This window comes from Ornithodoros turicata, chromosome 4 (genome assembly GCF_037126465.1).
Source record: "Ornithodoros turicata isolate Travis chromosome 4, ASM3712646v1, whole genome shotgun sequence".
NCBI lineage: Eukaryota > Metazoa > Arthropoda > Arachnida > Ixodida > Argasidae > Ornithodoros > Ornithodoros turicata.
The window spans coordinates 38,224,871-38,250,322 of record NC_088204.1 but is presented as its reverse complement, the minus strand read 5'-3'; the positions used below and the strand labels follow the sequence as shown (position 1 = coordinate 38,250,322).

At 44.2% G+C, this 25,452-nt stretch overlaps 1 protein-coding gene across 3 annotated transcripts in view; it reads left to right on the top strand.

Annotated features, from left to right (window-relative positions):
- The window catches only part of LOC135393025 (uncharacterized), a 175,791-nt gene that overhangs the window by 100,875 nt on the left and 49,464 nt on the right, over nt 1-25,452 (top strand). For 2 of the 3 annotated variants that reach the window (XM_064623617.1, XM_064623615.1), the window contains exon 4: nt 13,118-13,279. In XM_064623617.1, coding sequence (XP_064479687.1) covers nt 13,118-13,279 — 162 coding nt within the window. The remainder of the gene's footprint in view (nt 1-13,117; nt 13,280-25,452) is intronic. The other variant, XM_064623616.1, reaches the window with a different exon arrangement.

The window sequence follows — 25,452 nt, the reverse complement described above, 5'->3', positions numbered from 1 at the left end:
TCTGTACATTCCAGGCAGATGTAACCGATATTTTTTTTTCTCTCATCTACACAAATACCAATCAGGACAGTTCTCACGTGCAATAAAGCGGACACGCAGAGCCACCTATGGGCAATGTTTCAAGTAGATGGGGCAACGCGTCTCTGAGACAGGCGGCGTGGAGCAAAAAGTGCCGCATCTTGCCCCACCTTACCCTATACGACACACTTGCGCGGTTACCAGTCATTCGTGCCTGGCAGTGCTCCCCTGCTTGTGCTGCTCTCACACCAGCAGGTTGCACGTTGTTAAAGGGACGGTCTCGTGCAGCCGGGGGGGGGATTCCGAAACTTTGCCAAAACTAGCTTCACGAGTACTGTACACATACGACCGTCAAAGTGTCATTCGGAATAACCAAGTTCTTTTCGAGGAATTTTTCGAAACGTGCCGTAATCACTGATCTCTATAGTATAGGCTGGATCGCGCATACGGTGCTCCACAGCGTGGTAACCTGCTGCCATATTGGTGGGCCCAACGCATTCTGTCGTCTGCATTTAGTTCAAGCGGGGCTGCTCGTATTTTTTCAAATTTACTTTAAACTAAAGGGCATGTCATGCCAGTTAGTTGCAGCTTTGAGTACATTTCACACGGACAGAGAAAGAGGGATAATTTTTCACAGGTAAGCTCTTTATTTTGAGGAAAAATCTGTTTATTCGTATCGCATGCATCTGACAACTTGGACTTGTTTGCATTGCTACCTCGCTGGTGCCATTACGTACAAACAAAGTATGTGTGGCTGTTCCTATAAATCTCAAAATCATGTATTTTCTATCAACAATGCGCTTGTGCTTGCAGGTTCCCGTCACAGTCGCTCAGGTTGTGCCGAAGAAGCGGATGCAGAACCTGCGCCAATTTGTTCCAGTGTTCTTTTAATTTGTGAGGTACAGTGGAAGTAAATAAACTGCTGTGTTAACCTCGTATGTGCAGTCGCTCCTACAGTATGTGTGATAAGTCATGCATGTGCATGCATGCTCTTCGTGCACAGCGCTTCGAATTTATGTAATGAAATACGCTGACAGCTGAACAACTGCAACGCACTCGTGACAATGACGTTATTTTAAGATGAGAAATGGGGAGTTTCATCGCCAGGGTCTATACTCCACCCCATTGCTGGTGGTGAGCCCCTTCAGAATAAGGATCGAGGTCTTCACACACAGGGACACTCGCAGAACATATTAGGATAACGGAAAAAGTCAAACGAGAACCATACAATACCAAACCACATAATAACGAACGAGAACCACGGAACACCACACGAAAACCGCACAACAAAAGAAAACAAACAAAAATAGAAAAACGGAAGTACATTACAATAACAAACAGTGTGAAACCTTTCTGAGCAAAAATAATTAATTTTATAAGTTGACATTCACCACATTCACCTTCGTGCGTGTGCTCCTTGTGCAGGACAGTTACGATCCCTATTTGGAATACAGGCAGCGGAGAAGAAAAAGAAGGCAATTACCATTAAAAACTACAGGAACACGGCTGAAGCACGTTTGGAATACATCAGCACACTGATTCCTAAGAAAAGTGCGTGCTAATCAGCAATGAGGAGTGTTTAAAGCGCAATAAATACTCCAAATCAAATCGCTTCCCATTATTTCCTATGGGAACAGCCGGCGCCAGTGGGCCCTCCAACATGGCGACCGGTTGCCGCCCCTCTCCCCCACGCGCCCCTCTCCTATGCGCGATCCGGCCTTTATACATAGAGATCAGTGGCCGTAATAGCAGACGACGAAATCTTCGCTTCTCTCATGCATACGTCAGATATGACGTCGGCCAGCGGGCACCACTGATCTCTATAGTAATAGGCTGGATAGCGGATTGAGGATGCAACCGTACGGTCACCGGCCGCCATCTTGGGAAGCTCAAAACATTGCCGTCCGCGACTCAGCTGCATTATCTGCATGCGCCTCTGCGTAGCATTTTTGTGGCGTCATGCCCGCCTGCTGTGGTTATGGGAGTGCTGACCGTACTGGCAAGGCACCGGGGACGACATTTCACAAGTAAGTGACTTGGTGTTACAAATAAATGTGATTTATTAGGCCACGAGCGGGGTGACAAAACGTTGCTGTTGAAGCATGTGCGCGGCACTTTGTGAATCGTATCTTAAGATCTAAACGTTAAACTTTAAGCCGTACGTTATCTGGATAGAGTCATTGTGATAGTCTAGACTTCCTGCAGTTCACGGGTATGGTCTCGGCACGCAGCAGGCGTTGAAGTGCGCTTGTCAGGTGTGGTATCTCCGGCTCAGTTTGTTGGTCACGGTATCGACGATTGCTTGCTTGGATTAGCCTTGTCATCCCTTCCGTAATTGATGGCATAAATTGTTCAATGCAGGTTGACTGGACGCCGTCGACGACATCACTGGTCTGCAGCAAACATTTTAAAAACAGAACGGGCCAAACCGTTCGACTGAGGCCTGACGCTGTGCCCAACAAGTTCGACTTCCCAGAACACCTCCAGAAAGTAATAATGCATGCGTCATATGTAGAGGCCATATTTATATGCACTAAAAGCTGGTTGAACACACATGCATGAAAAATTCATTAATCTTGCTCAAAATATGCACCTCTAGGAATTCACTTGCATGCATTTAAAACACGCAACAAATTCACAGGGGCAAAAGTATCTTACTTTATGTAGTGTACAAAAAGCATGCACAGTTGAAAGCATAGATCGAGAAGTTGCCCGTCAAAAGGAACCCGTTACGAAGTTACCGTGTGAAAAATGTAACTAAGTTATTCAGCCCGAAACGTAGCTCGCTGTTACAGAGTTACTTAAAAAAAGAACGAGTTACTCCCAAGTTACTTCGGACACAAAATAGCACTCCACAGGTGCAGTTGAGTTCGACCCTGAGGTGCCCGCGTTGAGTTTTCGTTTATGTCCAACAATTCGAACGCTTTACATCTTATTCCCTGTGGGCACACGATGGTTCAGCTTCATTTCAATAGCAGCAGTTCTTACTTCCTGAACAGAATACTGTCATTGACTGGACATCACGTTTTATGACATAAAATGCAGTGGAAGAACCGTAGAGAAAGCAAGGAAATAAGTGGACGTGAGTGAAAAGCGAATTAAAAGTAACTTGGAACTTAGCTTAAGTTACTTTGACAAAGTTACCTGAAAAAGGAGTTCCTCTGAAAGTCACCACGGTGCAAAAGTAGCGAGTTAAGTTATATTGTTACAAAGAAAGGGAACAGTAACAGTAACGAGTTACCTCGAACTCTGGTTGAAAGTGTGTATTTGCATGAAAATCTAGCCTCTAGAATCATGTTCCCTAGTTAAGAGTTTCAAGCGATGGCTGATGATTGGAATCAGTACTGCACGAAGGGCACCTTAAAGCTGCAGCTAGTCCAATATATGAAAACACTCCTGAATTATGCATTCATATGCAGTAAAAGCCACTCCATATTGGATAGGACAATACTAAGATGGGCAAAAGCATATAAAGAAAAAAGTATTGCATGAAGATTTTGCCTAACGTACAAACTCGTATTAGTGGGACATACAAACACACCAGCCACATGTCTCCTTGGTGCGTTCCAGCATGTTTACTTTACTTAGAGACAATAAATAATTTTTCAACCTCGAATGTCTACTCTTTATTCTCCCTGCTTAAGTTTGCGACAATATATGTTTGAATGCAGCCCAAATGAAAACAATGTGATCCGTCTGATCAAAGAAGTTTCCCAGTGCTACAGCAGTATCGGACTGTAGCACCTTGCCAAGGAATATACAGAGAAGGTGACAGCCAGGCCTCACTGCGAAAGAAATTGTCAAGGTTGATCATATTCAACAACGATTAATGCACTCTGCCCACTTACCTGGTTGACTGCTTCAAACTTGCTGTTGCAACTGGACTTGTGATACTTTGATGTTGGAGCTTTCACCACAAGACCTTGCTACTTAGCCTTTTTATGACTTATTCACTCTACCTCTAGTCATTTTGAACTGTCTTTACCGCCATTTACTTCCCCAGTGCACATATCTCTAGTCGATATGTTTTTACCCTCATATAGCCTTTATATCACATATCATTCTAGTCCTTTGGAAGTGCTTTAGTGCCGTACTTCATTTCGTGTCATAACTAGTCATATCTAAACTTCCTGTGCAAAGCATAATGTTTATACCCAAGCATATTAAGGTGGTTACATAAACAAACGTGCTAAACATTCCTTGGCATTCCACACCCCCGAGCAGAAAGGAAATGGGAGAAACACGAGAAGCAACACGCTGCACAGGCTGACAGACGACAAAGGAAACGTAACACAACAAATACAACACCACACAAAACCAGCAAATCACATAATCGAAGTTCAAAGTACAAAATTGGAACGACACGACCTCACACGAGTACAAAATAGACAGGAAATAACATGTATGTGACGGGATTTCACACAAAAAGCGTAAGGAATCCAATCACGAGGGATTTCTGCAGCGATCCGTGGCAAAATTTTAGCGAAGCAGCAAGGGAAGCGCTCACAAACAGCAAAACTTGTCACATGCATTCCAATGGGCTGTAATGGCTCTTTTGAGCACCGCAATATGGCGGCCGGTTGGCGTACCCTTTCTCTCGATACCCTCACCCATCCGCTATCCAGCCTTCTTCTTCTTCTTCTTCGTCTTTCTCCGCAGTGGCGCATACATACATACATACACTTTATACATAGAGATCAGTGGCAGGCACGTCGTCGTTGTCATGGTAATTGTAACTTGCAGAAGCACCTTGGGTAGAGTCATCCCCTTTGCTCTCGAATTGAGGACACTCACCGCTGTATTCTTGAACGCGCCTCGACTCGAAACTCGACTCGAGCTGCTCCTCGAGGCCGGTTTTGCGCTTCATAAATCGACCTTGACTCGAAACGCTCCTCGAGTGGAGGAATTCCTCCGTGCATTCCTCGAAAAATCTCGAGGTAGCATCGGTGCTACCTCGAGAACGCTCCTCAACTCGAGTTTGGCTGGTGTCATGGCGGAAGACAGATCGTTCGCTGCGTCCATCGACTGCGTTTTGTGCCACGATGGGCTTTAACTGGGTGCTGAGAACATTAGCACTAAGCGACAACGTTCAATAAGGGGCCATCAAACTCCTTTTGACCATTTTGATGATCACGAGTTCCTCATATGGTATACGGTACCGCTTCATGAAGAAAACCGTACGAAGCCTTTTGGATACATTGCCAGTGGACGAAAATGTGTGCAATCGTGGGCTGCCTCTATACCTCCTGTGCTACAGCTGCCCGTCGACATGTGATTTTAATGGCGTTAGGACTTTTCGAACTGCCACGGAAGACATTGTGAATGTGTCAGAAACGACGGTGTGCCGCGTTGTGGAAAAAATCCCACACCTTCTCGCAAGCACACTTTTCAAGACAAGGTGTAATAAATTTTCCTTCTGTCGCGCTATTTAGCACAAAGAAGGTGTGTTTGAAGGATGTTTTCACGCAAAAAGTGGTGCAAAAAAAGAAACAGTGCATTGACTGGACATCTAAAAAAATAAACATGTGATCTGCCTCCTCAATGTTTTTCCGTTATCTTTATACTGTATCAAGCTGGCCCAACCCCTGCTGCAGCTATCACCGAAACGGCTCAACACATCTTCCATTCATGTTTTTTTTTTTCTCTCGTTTTCTTTTTTTTTTTTTGCAGTTGTTGTTCCAATAGTACGAATTCCGTTTGTTGGGTGGGATAACAGGCTCCACCGTTTAGGCAGAGCGCGATTGAGGGCCATAAAAATTCGTACGACATGCTCGCGGTGACTCCTCAAAAATGGTCTCCCCGATTCCTTGCTCGGGATGTTGTTGTAAAATCTGTTTTGTTTGTTTGATTGTTTATAGCTACCCTCAAGGCGTTGGGTAAACGTACCCATCCGCTAAGAAACAGTCACTCACGCCACATATTGTAACATAACAGAAGAGTGACAAGCAGTGACATCATCTTTCATATCATTTGATACGAGGTGACCATGCCATTAAGCTAGCTGCTGCCGTTGTGGTTGTAATTGCCAGACCAGAAAACTAGGAAACCCATCAGTCTGTTTCCCTGTTCGAAACACCTGCACCCTTCTTCAAACACTTGCAGACCTTTGTGTTTGTATTTGTAATGCACGTTGGTCGAAATAAAGTAAAGAATTACATTTATTTTTCATGCCATAAGTGTGTTTTAAGCAGGATAATTAACATTTTCGAGTGGTCTCGAAAGACGGCTGGGGACGAGACTACAGCTTTATTCGAGGACGGTTTCTCGAGGAGCGCCTTGGCGTAGGAATCCCCGAAGCGGGTTCATGAAACGCATGGGCTCTTCGAGTGGAGCAGCGCCACTTTCCTCCACTCGTTGGAGTCGAGGCGGAGCGTCGAGTAGAGGCTTGTTCAAGAATACGGCGGTCAGTCATATACCTCCGCAAACGGAGAATGTAGTCCGAGCATTGACTGTGGGGTCCCCGATAATGTGGCGCAAAATCAGATACGTGGAAGCTAAGTCACGTGCTTCCTTTCTGCAAGTATTTAATGCGGTTTTTACATAAACACGGACTCCTTCTTCATGTACGTCGTCAGCGACACTTCATTTCGAAGCACGATCAGTGTGCAACGGGGAGTGTAATGGAAGCGCGCGTAATATATTGTTGGTCGGAGCTGTAATGCTACCGCGCGCGGCGATGGCCAGCGACTTCAAATTTGTGATTGTGGGTGGGGTTGTCCTGCGACCTTTAACTTGTCTCTGAGGATTAACATAGTTATTCTAAACCACCATGCTTGCCACTTCTTAGAATGTGCATTTTTTCACCTGAGAACTCAAAGAAAATGTACAAGAGTTGCCGCGGTGCCCAGTAACTTCTGAAAGTCGTCTGCTCACGCCGATGCACTAGCGCGCGCAAGAGCAGACGATTCCTATATCCTATCACGGACTTTCCCGCAGGGCGACGTGGCCGTTCTTATTGTTGCCAACACAGATCGCGGCATGCTCTGCAATCTTTACCAATTTAATTCGGTTATTTAATTACTGCAGCGTGTTTTGTCGGGTAAATTCGCAGTATTCTATTTTCAACAAAGGGCAATCGAATGGTGCACTTTATGAGAGGGGCGGGGGTACGAGACGTTCCCTTTGAACAGAGTGGGCACGAAGTCGGGGTGCTGTTCGTCAAGTGACGGCCGTCCTACAGTACTTATGAACAGAAATCAATCATTATCGGTGATACATTCGCCGAGCTCTGTGCGCTCACCAGAAATGAAATGGGCGCTGCACAACCGAGAACTTTTCGGCGCCTCCCACGGGTTCATGTCAGGTGACCGAGAGACACGGAACAAGAAGGACGGACGACAAATTCTCAGACTCGGCGAAAGGTTTCCACGGGTTCCCATCGGGCATTGTACGCCCAACTGCTCGACTTGCAAGACTTACAACGAAGACTTACGTCTGGCGGCATTTCGATTGTTCGAAGGAAATCGGAAAAAGCCTATCGGTTGCAGCAACCAAATAACTCAGCAATTAGGGCAACCAAGCGCAGTACATTTTACAAACATCCCACCACACTCACAGCTCTCAGCGGGAAAAACAACATGGCGGATGGCGCAAGTCACACTAGTCTGTTTTCCGCCAAAGAGGTGCTCCGGGTGAATTGCGCATGCGCCGCCCGCTCCCGTGAAAAAGCATCGGGATGGAAGCCTTATTATTTTTGTTGTTTTGTTGTAGAAGCCTCGTGCCAAAGGAAAAACGGCGGTGTCGATGTGCGGACACGAGAAAGAAAAACGAGGACAAAAAGCAGCTTGAACGACATGCGAGTTTTATAGGAAGGGAGTTGCCTCAGGACAGAAGCCGCCGATATTTCGAACAGAGACTGTTCTTCTTCTGGGCACCGTCGTCATCATTGGCATGGTATTTAAAGGGTTAGGTGTGACGTGTTTAAAGGTTCATGCGAATTGTGGGTCAACAGCCCGGAGGGAAGAAAGGGTCCGTACGGGTTTTTACGGCCGGAGTGAATGGCTGCTTTGTTAGAGTGTGGAGGGGATTATGTGAACGTAGTGATCTAGGCTACAGACCAGTTACAGAAAAATGGAAGGTTCACGAACACGTGGACGGAACGGGACAACAGGGAAGAATTGGCAAGCATAGCGAAAGATAAGGAGGTTATTGGTTACGTGGGGAAATTCCAGAACGAGCAAAGTTTTCTGTTTCTTTTTAAATATATATTTGTAATACAAAGTTGTGGCATACAATAAAGAGAGCAGAAAGCAGTGGCCATGCAGAACATAACAGATGATAATGGCGGTAGAAGGGAAAAGCATATTTTATTTGTGAAGACGTCATGTTTTCCATGTGTCCAAATCTCGTTGTTTACGTGTTCTGCTACTCCTGACATACGCCCCCCCCCCCTCTTAAAAAAAAGACTACTTCACTACTTCTTTTGTTCTCTGTTTGCATGTTCACTATTCACATGTCCTATATCCACACTAACTTGCCCCACTTATTAAAACAAAATTGCACATGTGTTGTAGTATGAAACTTGATTGTTATCAAACGTCTCAGACATTGCAAGGAAAAAAATTCAGAATTTAACCACTTCTTTTTTTTTTCGTACGTCTTATGCAGCTTCTGTGCGGGCTCCGCTACCGTATTCGCTCTTTTTTCACTAGCGGAGTAGTGATCCCGCTACATTTCAGTTCAATGTATTTCCGCTACGAATATGGGTAGTGCTTTTCATAATATGGAGGACGTGGAATAGAGATAAAAAAGTGAGACTAATGCGAGGCGGATTTTTTTCTTGTTGTTCCTTCCAGTTCTTTGTTAATCAGGCAGACTATTATGATGACTTTCCCGAATTTCACTAACTGTCATCAGCAGATCCCGAACGAATATTAAGGACAGTTTGCGTTATTCTGTGCATATTTTCAAGTTTTTAGGTCACATTCGCGAAACACAGGCGTGTGTGTATAACATACTGTAGAATGGGCCACAAAGCTATTTTCCTTCATACAATGGGGATACGGACCTTTCGGTACAGGACCTTTCGGTACGGACATATCGGTACACGGACCTCCTGGTACATGGACCTCTCGGTACGCGGACCTTTCGGTACACGGACGTTTCGGTACACGGACCTTTCGGTACAAAGACATTTCGGTACACGGCCATACCGCTGGAATATGGTCTTCGGCTTATTGGTTATGACAACGTGTTTTGTTCTCAATAGAGATTTTTTATTACAAATGTATGAGCTACAGACGTCCTGTTTTCACTTCTAACATCTCTGGGACGGCAGATATTCTTTGCCAGCTATTGTCACCCAAACGGCATATCTGGGACTCTTATAGATTTTTAATAAAAAATTTGTATAAAAAAAGACACCCTGTATAAGGAAGGGCATTACAAGGTTTTGCACGTACGAAAACATCGGTTCGTTGTTCGTTGCGTTGTTCACCGTAAATTAAAATTACCATTACCTTTCTTTCTTTCTTTTTTCTTTTTTTAACGGCTTTGAACGAAAATACGTTTGCTGAAAAGTCCGGCAACCTCTTCATTTCCTTTTTACGAACATAACATTTTTGACGACCTACATTAACAACGGGCATCTGGGATGTCTTCCTTGTCTCCTGTGAAAGAGAGTAGGACAAAATAAGCCAGATAAAAATGCCCGCCTGCTATACCGGGGCCACTTTTTTCCGGGAACGTTTTCTCCAGGGTCATTCTTTCCTACGCCCTTCTGGTTGCCACCCGTAAGGCACTGCAGAAAGGATACTTTGCGATCATTGCAGCATGCAGATACAGGCAATTTTAGGGGAACGTCTACACTCCCGTCACCACATTTACTACCATTCTTGAGCCCTTATGTGTCCTGCAGAGGGAAACCCATCAAAAGGTCAAAACACGAAAGGCCAAAAGATTAAAACGGCCAACAGACGAAAGGCCGAAAAATCAAAACACCAACCTATCTGAAGGCCTAAGGACATTGTTCAATTTTTTCGCACAAGATTTCAACATAATGTCCGTCCAAGCGCGTGTAAACTGTAAACACTCTTTTTGAACTAACCATATAAAGAAAATTTAACCTAACCTTAGCCTTGAATTTTGACTTTCGGTTTGTTCGGGGATTCGATTTTTCGGCCTTATGGCTGCCACTCCCTGCAGAGGCAATGCCTGGAAATTATACTTTTCGCGGCGACCATCTAAAGACATGTATCGTGCATGGGATGCTTCGAGTATTTGCCTTGGATGACATACTGAAACAACGCATTGCATGATTGATGCATAGTCTAGGTACTCGCAATTTTAGGTACTCGAAAAAAAAAAAGAAACAGTCACCGTTTTATGACTAAGAAGCGGAAGACCACCTTTCAGCGGTGTGGCCGTGTACCGAAATGTCGGTGTACCGAAAGGTCCGTGTACCGAAATGTCCTGTACCGAAAAGTCCTAGACCCCATACAATCAGTTGCAAAACTAATGTCAGCGTGGGGCTGCTGCAGCCAAGTTTTTCCGTTTCGGCAGCCATGGACCCAACAATAGGTATAGTTTCATCAGCGGCTTATGCATGGTGGATCATTATTTCATTCCCCGCATCACCACCAGCAATGGGGAAGAGTATCGCCCCATCCATCATCTCGATGGTGGTTCAAGCGGTATGGCACCTAGGAAAGCTACAAGACCTGTAGGAAACCCACAGAAAAAGCGGTGCATCTTGCCAAGTGGAGAAAATGCCGCGCGTTCCATATTTTGGAGCGTTGACGCCACCTTGCCCGGAGAAACAGGTCTATAGCACATTTCGAAATGGCAGCTTTATTGTTTGGAGCAGATAAACCAAGCGGTGGGACCACGAATAAGAAAATACATCGGAAACGGAACGACATATCGCTACAGTCATTGCTTGTGTCGCAAGTGAAGTATTCCTGGCAAGATAGAGTTATCTTCGCTTACACAGGGCGTCAACGCGATCTGGTTATGTTCTCACATCAGATACTTTACACTGTAGGTATGTGAACCTACAGTATCTAGGATAAATAATGTTATTATTCGGGAGTAAGTGCGTGCCAACGTGCTTAGTAATGTTCTTGGCACACTTGCTTGGTGACAGTGCACAGTTTGTGTAAAGCAATTGATTGGTTACTGCGTGTTCGGAAAAGGGGTGTGCGATTTTTGTTTCTGTAAATGCTTCATTACGGAGGTAACCTCCTGAGGAAAAACGCTTTGTAAGAGTGTGTGGCAAAAATAGGAGCAGCGGGCAGGCAAGAACAACAACTACAACTAATTCCTGTGAGATATCCAATTTTGCACATGTCAACATCACTGAGAAGGTTATCTATCATTCTTGGACGGCGCTGACCCGGCGAAGGCATGTGCAAACATTCGTTTCGTCCTGTTAGCTGCTTACTGCACAGTAAATCATTTTACACCTTTATTTGTTCAAAAAAGGTGTATCTTTATAAAGAAACCCTTTTCTATTCCGCAAAGGGTGCAAGAAGAGCATTACTAAAGGTGTAATATCGACATACACCACGTTTTATCCAATGTCCATCATTAAGGGCGTAAAGTGGGGTGTTGAAACAGGTGTTTACCGTCAAATACACTTTTTTTACACCCCATTTGAATTGGGACTATGGTGTTAAAAATTGTGTTTTATTTCGTAAGAGAAAAATTATGCCGGTTTCACAGCTCCGCTCAGCAAGTAATCACATTATAGACGATAACCTGAGTTAAAAACACAGTAAGTATTTGACAGGGAGGGATGTTAGAAATTTAGCTTATACCTTTGACTCGTTGCAAGCGTGAGTGTTACTTGAAAAAACGCATTCCCGTCCCCGTTACAAACGTTTTCCGGCCCACCACATGTAACGAACGTGCCCCAACAAATTGTATTTCAGTATATGATCCATCCGACACGCCAATATAGGCTACTGAGGGTGCCCGAGGTCCCTTCAAGCCTCGGCACTCACGTTGGTCCCACAGTGTTACCAAGCTAAGAAGGCCTGCCGCGTGCCTGCGACGCATCGCGCTCGGGTTTAGGTTCTACGATGGAACCACGGCTGGAAGTCTGCCGTGTTCACGGTGCTGCTTGCCATAGAAGCAAGAACGTCGAACTGTATGTCTCGTCCACTGGTCTCGGCTTGCTGCCGCGGAAGCTTCTATTACACTATTTGCGGGGGAATATTTGCTAGCAAATAATTCCATCATAAATGGTGTTTTCAATCGAATACTCCCCTTTTAAGGGTGTTTTAGTTTTTAAACGCCCATTATAACAGTGTTTTATTAGGAATACACTTAACTGAAGGGTGTATTAGAAAACACCCATCATTTGAGTGTAAAGGCAACACCAAAAAGGTGTGCGCCATGGGACAAGCCATTTACACCAAAAAAGTGTAAAAAAGTTTACTGTGTGATGGCTAAATGAGTGGGCGCTTATGATGGCGCACGACCACGGGAAAGCGGATGGAAAAGTTGAGATTGGGATTCGCGGATATCTCGAACGAAACACTGTTATTGCAGTAAAAAAAGTATGGTGTTGGAAACATTCTGACAAGATAATTATACGCGCTAAGCGCATGGAATTATGTATGAAATGCGCATCATCATCTCAATGTCAAGATCAATGTGAAACAATATAGCTTGGCTGTAATTAGTGGTATACTTTATGGTGCATGCTATGCGAGGGAACATAAATATTGCACCATCTACACACACATTCGGCAACGAGGCGCCTACGGTAAGGTGTTGCTTTTACGGTAGCAGAAATGTAGGAGCGTGGTATTTACGTTACCTTTATTTGGTAGTGGTGGTGGTATTGCGTTGGTAATTTCAAATTTGTAGCGACGCCAGCACTGTGTTACTTTTTCTCTTACCCTTACTCCGTCAATTGATTTTGGTAGCGAGCGCAACGCTACTACACTTTGCCAGCCATAGAAATTTAACGGAGAGAGATTTCCTATGTGGAAAACGAACCCCGAGAAGGGCTGCACGCTTTATGGATGAACATGTACTTCCCGTGCAGCTACAGAACTTCGGCTTAGTTTCGTGCATATGTATGTGTGCAAGTGCATATACTGTATCTGTGACATTATGTTAGAAGGGCAGTAACGATATTTCCATCTTTCAGACTTACCTCAACGGAAAGTATGTTGCTTCACGCAAGGAAGTAGGGGAACTGTCATACTTCTACAATAACAAACCCATCAAAGGACTTCGGCTGTCGGAGCTCCATATGACTCAATGGTCTAGTTCCACCAATCAAAGTCGGGTCTTCAAGGCAAGTGTAGCTGTAAGTACGGGTCTTAGGTGTTACATTGGAAGTATGACTGACTGCATATAAATAATGGCGTACGAATCGAGGTCCGAACGATGTGCTGAAACAGATTATTTATCCAGCTTTCATTTTTCATCTTCTCGCGTTATTATCCTACGTTTTTTTTTCTTAAAGGGGGAGTCGCACGGAGCGGTATGCATTCTGAAACAGGTGTGGATGCATTTCCTGGCCGATAATATTCACAACGGTGAAAAGTTCTTCAAACAACGTCATACTTTGCACGCGATTTGAACAAACGTGCGGCAAGAGCAGACGAGGGATGCTGAGGGTATGGCGGAAGTCCCGTACCTAAAATGCGTTGAAACGTCACACGGAATCCCTTCGAAGGAAGCAATCACTGCACGCGGAAAACAAACGCTTCGATGTTCCCGTTGTCGATGTTGTGCCGTGCAGGACGCTCGATTGTGCAATCTCGTTCGTGCTGTGTAAGTTATCATGGAAGGTCGACGTTTCGTTTGCTGACGTTGGCAATGCTTAACTGGAAGGGCAAATGAACTTGAAAACTGGAAGTTCATACGGCGACACACGTTGGAACACACCGGCTCAGCGAAAAAACAGCGGCGCGCCGCTTGGAGTATCTTCATGTTCGTCGTCTGTATGTGTTTAACTTGGTGCTTCCTGTTATAAATTAACACCTGAAGCAGGACTAACATGTAGCTTTAACCTGATGTCAGCTTATTCCCTGTAAGCACATGAATAGCTCACAGGCAGTTCGCAGCTTTGACGGATGATTACATTATTCGTGGATTACGAGGGAAATACTCGTGGGTACATACACCTTAATTGTATTATCTGGGCTACCCCTTGGTTGAAGAGTGTATACCTCCAGACGGGTCTCTGGGCAGTTTCCATAAATATCTTATTTTACCCCCAGGGCTCTGGTGCGTTACAGACGGGAGCGGGGAATGCGCTAGAAACTGCATTCCTGGCAATTTTGCACATTTCGTAAAGATCCAAATTACACTCTTGCTTATGGTGCTACATGCCGAAAATGCCGATACTCGATTGCACTTTTCTTCCTCCGGGGCGTCACTTTTTCCTTTTTCCTTCACCTCGTTTCCGTGTGGAATGCAAGGAATACTACCCTTTAGTTCAGTGAGGAGCCTGTCCTTGCAACATTTTTATTCGTGGGTCGAGGGAGTTCAATTACCCGTGGAACAAAGGAAAGGCGAAGCCGCCCTGCTTCATTGTAACCACCTGTATTTCGGCATCTATGTGACGCAAACCTGTTAAAATGCGGAAACTATCGGAATTAAAATACATTGTATGAGAGTGGTGAGGTGTGCTTTGTCAGTGATTTCCGATGGCCGATGGTTTTCATACCTTTCGTCGCGTCCTGCTCGTCTTCTTCCTCCCATGTTCTTTTCCGACGCGCCGAGACATTACAACGTGAGACTGTGGCGTTCTCTGTGAGGCGCGGGCGGAAGCGCTTTACTGGATGCTTCAGCTTTAGATACTCATCGGCGAACTACGGAACGTACTCCCTTTATACCTCAACTTAACTGCTATTGCTGTAATGCGATACTAAATACACCGCGTAAAAAATATTTAAGATAGAGTACAAAATAGTCAGAAGGGAAAGTAATTTGAGTAGAGTATTAAATACTAGGGATGTGCAAATGCGAATATATAAAGTCGAATCGAATATAGAATGTAATGGAGGAAAACATGACGAATACCGAGTCGAATACCGAATAGTCATGCAGAGCTTAAAATACACGCTTTTTGCATTAAAAATTTGAAATTTTCTATCACATGGCTCGAGTGTAATTTTTCTAGCATTAACTGCCACACGAGACACGCGTAACTATAGTGTGCGAAGCGCCTACTCTTTAATGTTACACGATCGTGTTTCCTGCTTTTTAAGTGAACACATTCTGGGGTAATTATCTTGGTTTCAAAATTTGATGTCAGGCAGTGGCATGTTACACAGATGAGGCTGCAATTGTTTCTGAACATCCATAGGTCCCTTGTAAAACCAACAAATTTGGCGTCCTGCCTCAGATGTGATCTTTAAATTACTATAGTATTAGCAGTAAGTACAATGATGTACACGTAGCGAAGCTTTCAACTGTATATTGACACAAGCTTGAGAGCTTGTGCCAATAAGCATGTCAAAGCCTCACTGCGTGTACTTCATTGTGCTTTTGCATCTTGGGCGCTGACTGCAACTTGGATTTACCTCTGCTATTAGCAGTAAATGAAACGCGTATTCTGAACGTGGCCGTACAAATGAACGGAATAAACTTGAGTCGCCATACTTAATCATATCTTTTATTTGCAAGGTATTGGTGTCCAGTGATGCTCGGCGAGCATTGTTGAACTCAGGTAAACTTTAGTGACATGTTCTGACCCAAAACTTCGTAATAAGTCCTGTATGTCAGCTCGGGTCTTTCGACTTCTGGGGCGTGTTATTGCTTTTGTGACCAAGCACATGAATGGTGGCATTCCTATTCATATTGCCAGGTTAATCCCCAGTAGATTAGGTACAAGAGATTGTACCTAATCTACTGGGGATTAACCTGGCAAGATGAATAGTAACCGTTTTAAAATGACAGGTGCGAGGGGCAAATTCAAACGAAGAAGAAGAAAGAATGAAGAAGTTCCAGTGTGCTGAAAATCTGGACACGGCGGGGAAGTGTGCTGGATGACATTTGACGAGGAAGGGATGTATTTTGAGCATAGAGCAGCAAATACTGAAAAAAGTATTTTAAGTAATTTAGAAATACCTGTCACAAAAAGTATTGAGTAGGGCACAAAAATACCCTCAAAAGTCTTCTGACGTCTGAAAAGTCTGAGTACGTGCTCAAGATACGTAGAAGTCTGGTCCGATGCTGCTAAGAGTGTGCACGAAGGATCGAGATTGAAGCCTGTTTGGGTTGAGGCGTTCGGTCGAATCGGACTAGCCTGAGTCATTGTGAACGAAAGCATGACATATTCCCACTGATATAATGATTGAAACAGCAAAACTTTTAAGCGCATGTCGATGAATGTGACATATTAACAATACTTCATGCTGGGACTACTGTTTGTGTTGGCCCCTGCACTTGCTTTGTGTTCTCATGTTGCTGCTGATATGCCACAAGCGTTCAGAGGCATCTACACTGGCATACAGTTTGGTACGGCACCAGGACTGTGGACCTGGTGCATCCAGTGTTACAACTGAAACAACACTGTAAAAATAAGAAACACTGTAAAAATAGGAAAACGACTATAAAAAGGGGGCACACAATGATCATTAATGCGCAGAGAAAGGGTAACAGCTAAAAAAGTCACAGTCACTGTGTGAGACTACTTCTGATGGCAGGGTATGGTAGGGTAATTTCATGCAGAATCGGGCAGGGTGGTCCGGTCGAGCTCTAAGGTTTTTTCGTTCTAATATATACTGAAGCCTAGTGCTTAAGAAGTACACTGGAGGAGGAAATAGCTGAAAATATCTTATGGCTGTTTTTCTGTAATAGTGTGCAAGCCTGACCATTTCGAGCACTGCTCTTCATCGCGCAAGAGGAGATATGCGAGATGAAGCGCCCTCTCTTGCCCGTCAGCGAAAACGCACTCGCGCCATTTTCTTCAGGGCAATGCTTGGAAAACATGGTTCCGCTATTCAGTGTACGCGGTTTGCGTTGCCGAGGAGTAAGTTTGATTGAATAGTGGCAGTTGAAGAAGGCTGCTGTTGTTTTGTCCTTCTATGTGCAAGTGCCTCATCTACCACTACGTTAGTAAAAGTTTGTTGTGTAGCAAGGCAACAGCCGGCAGCCTTGTATGAACGACAGTGCAAGCTTTCTGTTCTGCTTAGTAAATAATCGTCTGAATACAACAACTTTTTGCCGTGAAGAGGGCTGTGTATATCAAAACTCTGAAGAGAGAACACAACAACTTTATTTAGTGATGATCAAGGTGCCACCGCATCGCTGCGTCAAGCTGTGCTAGCAGAGACGAATAATACAACAAAAAGGTGCGTACTCATGAATCGCTGTAACTGAACACTAGGAAGCGCCTGAAATAGTATTATGTAGTTGAAGCTACTCTCGGATCAGCCTAGAGGTTAATGAGTAAAGTTTAATATTCTCGATTATTCAGAATTAATATGCAGTGTCTCATATCTGCCACTTTATAGAATCGGACATTTGCCGCTCGTTCATGCACCACTGATGCAGAACCTGAGAGACAGACCTAATGTGATATCAGTGTTCCTGATTTGTCTCCCTTGTAAAATCACTCAACTTATGGCGAATTATGTCACAACTGTCAGGTGAATTGTCAAGTGTGATAGATTGGAATATTGCTTTGCATATGCACCTAATGTGCTCTCATGACGTAAATCCTACTCCAAATACACATATGTACAATAATTAGCGGTCTCTGCATGTGTTCTCTACTGTGTTCCAGCCTCAAAACATCAATTTCCATCGTGTTCTGCATCTCATATTTGACCACGCATATTCCACATACGTTACGCACACGCACGCATCTCAGAAAACTATTTTTCATGCACAAGGAAAGTAAGAGAATAAATTAGTCGACCCGCTATATAAGCCATAACATGAGAGTAGGATATCATCTATGAATATTTTTTAAACCTTATTTGTGTTTGTGTGTGTGCGTGTGTGAATTGCCTCACACCGTTAGAGGGAAAATTCACTTGTTGTAGTTGAACTACTAGAACAAAACCAGGCTTATTCCTGGTTAAAGACCATAGCATTAATGTTGATCAAATATTTATTTATTAAATAAAATAAATAAATAAATGTTGGTCATGAAGTCACATGCTCGGCAAACGGGTGAAATCGTGGCTTAAGGAGAACAAGCTGCAATGATAGAACCAGATACCTTCCAACATCTAAATCTGGAACCTCGTACTAAATCGTCTGATTATATATCACAACTACCAAGTGCAGCAGCACTACAATTGTGGCGTAGTTCCAAGGATCTCAATACATTAAGGAACAGATTGCTCGGTACAGTGTGACAAATGGTATGAAAAACTCCTGTACCACAATATTCCCCAATGAGAAGAAATTAAATTGCCCCCTACTGTGACGCGGTAGAATGCAAAGATTTATAGGACCAGGATCTCATTTAATCTTATCATCGCAAGAGCAGCTAAAACTAAAAAGTCAAGTATTGCACAAAACAAAGTAAATACAAATGCCGAACGTCGATGATAAATGCCGTGTGAGATCTTGCTGAAAATGGAATCGACCGCAAAACTATTTCTGCTGTTGAGACTAGAGTTCTGAACAGTTTGCCATTCGTACATTCCGCCGAAATGCTCGGTATTCCACCGAGAAATCGTGCTTCGTTTTTAGCGAAACCCCTTCTAGCCGCGCTACAGCTCGTGAGAGATCTGCCCCAGTCATGGCGGTCGGGAGCGGCGCGCACGACAGATGGCGCTATTTCGCATATCTCCTTTTTTAAGGCCTCATATCTTCGTAGCTATTAAGGCCATGCAGTATGTGCTTCTGTACTGTCTGCTCTATCTTTGAGGTTCTGCGTGTGTTTCATTGTGCTCACTGCAAATACCAAATTAATTTAAAGAGTAACTTAAATACTTCTAGAACAACAACGACAACTTTATTACGAGGTGATGACTGGGGAGTTGCATCGGTACTTTTAGAGTACTTTTAGAATACCTTTAGGATATGATCGCCCGATTTCAGTTTTGCCGATATCTTCCAAGTGTTTAGAGAAAATTATTCATTCCAGATTGAATGCCTTCGTTGATAAACACCATATTCTTAATGACTTTCAACATGGCTTTAGGAGTGGACGGTCTACAGAAACTGCCTTGCTGAGACAAAAGGAACTGACCATTAATCATTTGGAATCTAAATTATTAACATTAGGTGTATTCCTTGATCTCTGGACGGCATTTGACTGTATAAATCATAACATCCTTATTTGCAAGTTGGAACACTACGGGGTACGTGGCATAGTTTGACAGTTGTTGATATCGTATTTAGAACGGCGAAAACAATATGTGCAACTTGGACCTGACCTGTTGCCACCATTGAATAATGTTACTTGTGGCATGTCTCAGGGGAGTGTACTGGGGCCTCCTTTGTTCATTGTGTATCTTAATGATATTGTCAGTTTGAATGTGAAATGTAAATTTGTATCGTATGTGGATGATACCAGTATATTTTTTGATGGGGCTGATGTTGATTTGTTAATTAACACTGCATATGACTCGCTTTATCACCTAGTGAAATGGCTCACAGAAAACTCCTTACGTATTAACACTAATAAAACGAAGGCTATTATTTTTCGGCAGAAAAATAAAAACATACAAGGAAGTAACCAATTAGTATGTAACAGCACGCCACTTTTAACTGTGAGTTTTGTCAAATGCTTAGGTGTAGTTTTCAATGAATATCTATTGTGGGATGAACATTTTGAATGTATACAGAGGAAACTATGCAAAATAGTTGGCATATGTAGTAGGTATAGACATAAGTTCTCCTTCCGCATTAGGTTATTACTTAATTCCCTATTTTTCTCGCATCTTAACTACTGTCACTTAATCTGGGGTACAACTTCAAGGAGTAATTTCAAACGTCTGCTATAGTTCTACAAAAAAGGGTAATTCATGTAATTGCAAATATTGCAAGTCGTGAGACTACAGAAGGTTTTTTTGAACTTTACAATATTGTAAAGTGTGTTTTATCTCTATGAACACAGACTCCAGTGTTTACAGAGAAATGTTCGCAGATACTCTTCAATTTTTGAACTAATTAAACTAGAACGAAATATAACTTCCTACAATATTCGCCATAAAATTAACTGGAATGTCCCGCGTGTCCGGACGAACTATGGATGCCAATCATTATCATACCGTTTAACTGTCGTTTTAAAGAGTTCTTAAATTTTTTGCTGTTGTCTTCCCTCTTGCTTGTAGGCTCATGCATGCTCGGATCAATTCTTTTTTCTTGCATGTCAAGTGTTTTGGAGCTGGGAACTAGTCAAGCTAGCTGTAGCTTTTTTTTTTTTTCAGTTTTCCCCATCAAATATGATTTGATGAAATAAACATTATGAAATTTTACAGTATTTAGCTGGGGTGTGCGAATATTCGAGTTCTCGAACTCAATCTGATATCAGTCACTCCAAGTATTCGATTCGCGAATCGAATACCCGATATTCGGTTTTCCGAATATTTGACTCTTCGCCGAATATGAAGGACACATCCCGAACTTCACCTGATGCCTCCCTCCATGCATGAGGTGAAGCCTGCTTTACGAAATTGCCAGGACTAACACAGACGGATTGTTGTTTAGCGTAAGGTAACGTTAGGACCAGTTTATTGTGCATACTTGGCTTGAGGGAGGGATGGCGTCCCTCCCGTGTGCAGCTTAGTGGTGTCAGCGGAGGACTTCTTTGCCCAGAAACAAAAGTGTGTTTAAAGACGGTCCTTACGTCGAAAATTGAAGCAACGCAAGTTCCCCACGCGAGACACACACACTACAGCACATACAGCAAAGGGGCCAAAGGATGTACTGCAAGCAACACGGTTGTCTGAAATCAGCCATCCCGTGGTCTAAACCATCTGAATTCTCCAGGTGCTTCAGGGCCATTTATTTTGAGTAAGAAACACGTGCAGCTTATGCTCCACCTCTAATAGAATATCAGAACAACATGTTCGATGAAAATCAAGGAAATATAGGCTGCAGAACTACTGACAGGCGATTTAAGACAACTGCCAGCCAAACGCCAGCAGTACACGACAGAGCTCAGGCAGGACGCCAATTTGTAAGTGACCTACGGATGTTCAGAAACAACTGCAGCCTCATATGTGTAACGTGCCACTGCCTGACATCAAATTTTGAAATCAAGATGATTACCTCAGTATGTGCTCACCTGAAGAGTAGGAAACACTATCACGTAAGAATGGAGAATAGGGGCTTCCCACAGAAGAATTACGTGTGTTTCGTGTGACAGTTAATGGCAGAAAAATTACACTAAAGCCATAGGCTAGAAATTTCGTGCTTTTGGTGCAAAAAGCATGTATTGTAAAGTTTGCATGACTGTTCTATATTCAACCCCATATAGGAGATTTTTTCGTCCATCAGATTCGATATTCGATTCGACTTTAAAAATTTGGATTCGCACACCCCTAGAAGATAATACTCTACTCATATGTATTACTTTCAGTTTTGAGTACTTGTTGAGTACTTTTTACGCCAAGTATTTAGTATCTTATTACAGAAACAGCTGTAAATGGGTGTATGGAGGAGGGATATTCTAGAGTTCGCCGATGAGTGTCTGAAGCTGAAGCATCCAGTAAAGCGCTTCCGCCCGCGCTTCACAGAGGGCGCCACGGTCTCACATTGTATTCTCTCAGCGTGTCGGCAAAGAGCGTGAGAGGAAGAAGACGAGCAGGACGCGAGGAAAATTATGGAAACCATCGGTCCATCCGAGATCATCGACAAAGCACACCTAACTACTCTCAAGCAATAGCAAAAGGTGGACCCGACAGCTAAAGTGGAACGCGGTTTCTCCGGAAACCGGTGGATCGGAACCCGGTTTCCAGAATGTGTAGTTTAATGTTGTGAAAATTTCTTCGACTACGCATACGTGCCAATCTCCTTACGGGAAGCAGAAGCATATGTTTCACGACTCGAAAAGCCGCCAAGTACTTGCACTATGTTTAGATTATGACGTTCTATATTTTTCTACGTGCTATATATTTGTTATTATTATCGCACTAGCAAAGTGGATTGGAAACCTGAAAAGAAAAACGTATAACGCGAGCCACCTACTGGCACTACTGAGACGCCGCCGGACCACAACCGTATTTTCCTGTGCGTCGGTTGTTTTAATGACATGCGATTTCAAACTATAGTACGAGGGTAGTTCAAAACGTGCTAAGCCTCACCCAGAAAGAAGAGCAATAACTGAACATCTTTGTTGTTGTAACACACTAGCAGTTGCTATACAAATAGAAATAACTAATTCAGATTTCTGTTTTAATTTGTGTGCACCTGAGGCCCATACAAAGGTGAAGGGTAGTGCGATAAATACGACGGGTGTTCAAGTCAAACCGGGACTTTCTGTCTCCTGAGTGTACAAATGGCTCGCGTTACTTCTTTTTCGTCATTTTCACACGTGACAGGCCTCCCCGTTCACCACGTGGTGGTCCGAAATTTGTGCAAAACAGAAGACACGTGCTGGACAAGATGGCCGACAACGAGGTGAGCGCGCACATCGAACAGCCAATTGCCATGAAGTCATCTGAAATTCACAGAAGACTTCAGGCTCAGTATGGCCACGATACACTTAGCCGCAGCAAAGCGTTTGAGAGTTGCAAACGGTTCCGAGACGGCCGGACATCAGTGTAGGACGATCCCGGCCGGGCGGCTCAGAGGCCAGTGTCAGAGTTGCTGAGAACATCACACTTGTGGAGCGCCTGATCCTCAAGGACCGACAGATATAACATGTCTCGAACTGGCTCGAAAGACGAACCTTTCTGTGGGAACGTTGAACACTATCATTCATGAACACCTCCAGTTTCGGAAAGTTAGTGGCCGTTGGGTCCCGAGGAAGCTCTCCGTGTTTGACCGGCAGAGAAGACTGGAATTCTCCCAAGAGCTAAGGAATCCTTTCGACACTGAAGGACAGCAGTTCCTTGATCGGATCATCACGTACGATGAAACGTGTGTGCACCATTTCACTCCTGAGTCTAAACGCGCATCAAAACAGTGGAAGCATCCGGGCTCGCCAGCTCCCAGAAATTCCGAAGCACCCCGTCTGCCGGTAAGGCTATGGCCACGGTTTTCCGGGACAAGGCTGGCGTTGTTCATGTTGATTTTCTGCCCAGTGGTACCATGAATGGTGCATATTACTGCCAGGTTCTCAGGGATGTGCATAAGGCGCTGAAGCAAAAGCGGACGGGCCTCATCACCAAAGGAGTCCTCCCCTACACGACACGCACCTTACAGGAACTTGGCTGGGAGTAGCTACCACATCTCCCTTGCAGTCCAGACCTCGGCCCCAGCGATTTTCATCTCTTCGTGGCACTGAAGGCGTTCCTTGAGGCCCGCCACTTCAGCTGCGACGACGAGGTCAAGAATGCGGTCCGATCATGGCTGCTACGCGCCGGTAAGGATTTCTACGCTGCGGGCATCCAAGCCCTCGTGAAACGCTGGGACAAGTGCATTAGTGCAGCTGGAGATTACGTTGAAAAATAAAACTAATTTCTCGCCTGTAAGTTCATCTTGCTTTTGCGAAAAATGAAAAGCCCGGGTTTGACTTGAACACCCCTCGTATAAAAATGGACAAAACAGAGGCCCGAGCAGTCATAAAGTATTTTCAAAAGGAAGGTATGACGCCATAGGAAACCCACGAGGACATGGTACACACACTTGACACACAGGACACCCCTTCATATGCAACCGTGAAGAAGTTGGGTGCTGAATTCAAGAGGCGCAGCGTGAGCACAGAAGATGACCCTCGGTCAGGCCGTCCAAACAGCCTCAACCACTGATGATCAAGTTGATGCCATTTAGCGTATGGTTTTGGATGACAGACGTCTTACTGTGCAGCAGATAGCTAAGTCCAGAAACATTAGTTCTGCTTCAGTTCACACTGTTTTAAGTGAGATCTTAGGGATGAGCATGCAGTCTGCAAGATGGGTCCCAAGAATGCTGATACGAGAGCAGAATCTGCAAAGGGTTGAGATTTCCAGGACACTTTTAACTCGCTTCCAGGCTGACCCTGAGAATTTCCACCGCAGATTAGTAACTCAAGATGAGACCTGGGTTCATCACTTTGAACCTGAATCAAAGATTCGAAGTAAACAGTGGAAACATCCTGGTTCTCCACTCCCGAAGAAGTTCAACCGAGCAGCGTCCGTTGACAAGGACATGGCTTCTGGTTTTTGGGATTCAGAAGGCATAATCATGATAGACTACCTGGAAAAGGAACAACTATTAACGGACAGTACTATGCATAAGACTTAACACACCTGAAGGTAGCAGTCAAGTCAAAACGCAGAGGGAAGCTGAGGGCAGGGTGCTCTTGGTCGAGGACAACGCTCCCGTTCACACTGCTCAGGTTGCGGTGGCCCCTTCCCCCTTACTCTCCAGACTTCTACCTGTTCCCTAACCTCACACCCCACCTACGTGGTCGCCATTTTGAAAACAATGAGGTCATTTGTGCTGCATAGGAGTTTTTGGAGGACCAGGACGCCACCTTTTCCGTGATGGGATTGCAATGCTTGAGCATCGTCGAGCTAAGTGCATTGATTTCAAGGGGGACTATATAGAAAAATTGTGGAAAACTAACGATGAAAGATGAAAGTCACTGAAAAGGTTAGCCAGCTGTCGGAGTTGAACCCATATCTTCTAGAATACCGATCCAGGGCTCTACCAATTGAGCTAAGCTAACACACCTCCCCAGCGACTTCCATGGGTGCGTCATCAGAAGGGATAATCCAGCCACTCTCTCTCACTCATCCTCCTTTCACTCCTACATTTTTGCTCACTCATACACACATTCATACGACGGGATCAACGCAAGCGGCAACTGTTGAACATGAAAGAACTGATGTTCTGAGGCTGGAACAACATAGAAAGGACAAATATGTGCACCCATGACCCTTGACCCTTCAGATGACGCACCCACGGAAGTCGCTGGGGAGGTGTGTTAGCTTAGCTCAATTGGTATAGCCCTGGACAGGTAATCCAGAAGATGTAGGTTGGAGTCATACAGCTGGCTAACCTTTTCAGTGACTTTCATCTTTCATCGTTAATTTCTTAGTCAATTTGAGGCTTTGTATGTATTTGTCCGTTCTATGTTGTTCCAGCCTCAGAACATCAGTTCTCTCACGTGAAAAACTGTCTTGTTTCCGCAACTCCTTCTGGGTGAGGCTTATAACTTTTTGAACGACACTCGTATTCCGAAGCAGACGCAGACAGACGACGTAAGGGATAGGTTTGATAGGTGCGGGTGCATTATTGCAATCTCGACTACACTCCCTGTGGTTGTAAGAACTATTGTTTTAAACAAAAGGTCCGACCGTCTGCGTGGTATCGTTCTTTCTCGGACCCTCTCCGTGCTGCGCTCGTTTCGTCGTGAACTTGTCCTGACTAGCCAAATGACTGTTTGTCAGACAGATACATCAAGCTTGTGTT